Genomic DNA, 1223 nt, shown 5'->3' on the forward strand with positions numbered 1-1223 from the left:
TATAAATGAGCGTGTTGACAAACACCATAGCAACAACAGTTGCAATAACGTCCAAAACACCAAAATATGGCATGTCGTAAAAATAACTAAAAAATGGTGAAAAATCTCAAAACATTGTATTTCCCCAAAACAGCTGAAAACTACTTAAAACAGCATGCAGAGTCGGGCCATAGCATAAAACGTAGCAATATAGGCCAAAAATGTCATAATTTAGCATGTTGAAAAAATGGCAGAAAACCGCATAGTATAGTACGGCGACAAATGTCAAAATTTGACATGTCCCAAAAATGGCTGAAAAGGACACGTTATGTTAGAATGACATATTATAGCTTGTAAAGAAACTTCATAGTACACAGACGTTCTGCACGTTGAAAAACGTCTTTGAAGAGCATGTCGAATCACACCATAATATAGCACGTTGAAAAATATCTGAAAAAATCAATTTTTTTAACGTCAAAAATGTGTGTGTGTGTGTCAGTGGAGTGCAGTGACCGTGTGTTCAGGGAACGCTCCGGAGTTTTTAGCAGCGTCGATTTCCCGTCTTCATACCCGAAGAGTTCAGAGTGTGTTTACCGCATCGAGGTGGAACCGGGCTTCAAACTTCGCCTCCAGTTTGACCCGCGCTTCGATGTGGAGGACCACCCAGACGTTAGCTGCCCCTACGACCACATCCAGGTGAGGATACACACACACACACACACACACACACACACACACACACACAGCTGGTCAGTGTGAGTCAGTGATCAACTGTGTGTGTGTGTGTGTGTGTGTGTGTCAGATCACAGCGGGCAGCAGTCAGTTTGGTCCGTTCTGTGGAGAACGTTCTCCAGGTGAGATTCAGACGGACAGCAACGTGGTCACCGTCTTCTTCCACAGCGACAACTCTGGAGACAACCTGGGCTGGAGGATCACATACACATCTACAGGCACGTACACACCTTATACTACACACACACACACACACAGCAAAGGGCCGAGGCCGGATTCAAACCCACGGCCGCTGCAACGAGGACACACCTCTGTACACCGTGCCGCTCTATCCACTGAGCCCCCAGGCGCCCCGTGACTTTGTCTTTGAAGGCTTTTATTTTGACATGACAGGAAGTCAGTGTGCAGCCCCTGAAGTCCCGCCCAATGGCGTGCTGACCCCCGTCCAATCAGAATACTCCTTCAGAGATCACATCCTGTTCACCTGCTCACCTGGATACACCCTGATCAAG

General features: G+C 46.9%; 1 protein-coding gene across 1 annotated transcript; it reads left to right on the plus strand.

Moving 5' to 3' along the window:
• Positions 1 to 444: 444 nt before the first annotated feature.
• LOC148185419 (mannan-binding lectin serine protease 1-like) lies at positions 445 to 1220 on the plus strand (the record flags this gene model as incomplete). The annotated part of the gene is made up of 3 exons (XM_088074926.1): positions 445 to 675; positions 782 to 933; positions 1109 to 1220. Coding segments are annotated over exons 1-3 (480 nt in total), but the record flags the coding sequence as incomplete, so codon positions are not given.
• Positions 1221 to 1223: the final 3 nt, after the last annotated feature.

Source organism: Plectropomus leopardus, unplaced genomic scaffold (assembly GCF_026936395.1).
Source record: "Plectropomus leopardus strain MGB_pleo_1.0 unplaced genomic scaffold, ASM2693639v1 Contig37, whole genome shotgun sequence".
NCBI classification, from domain to species: Eukaryota; Metazoa; Chordata; class Actinopteri; order Perciformes; family Serranidae; genus Plectropomus; species Plectropomus leopardus.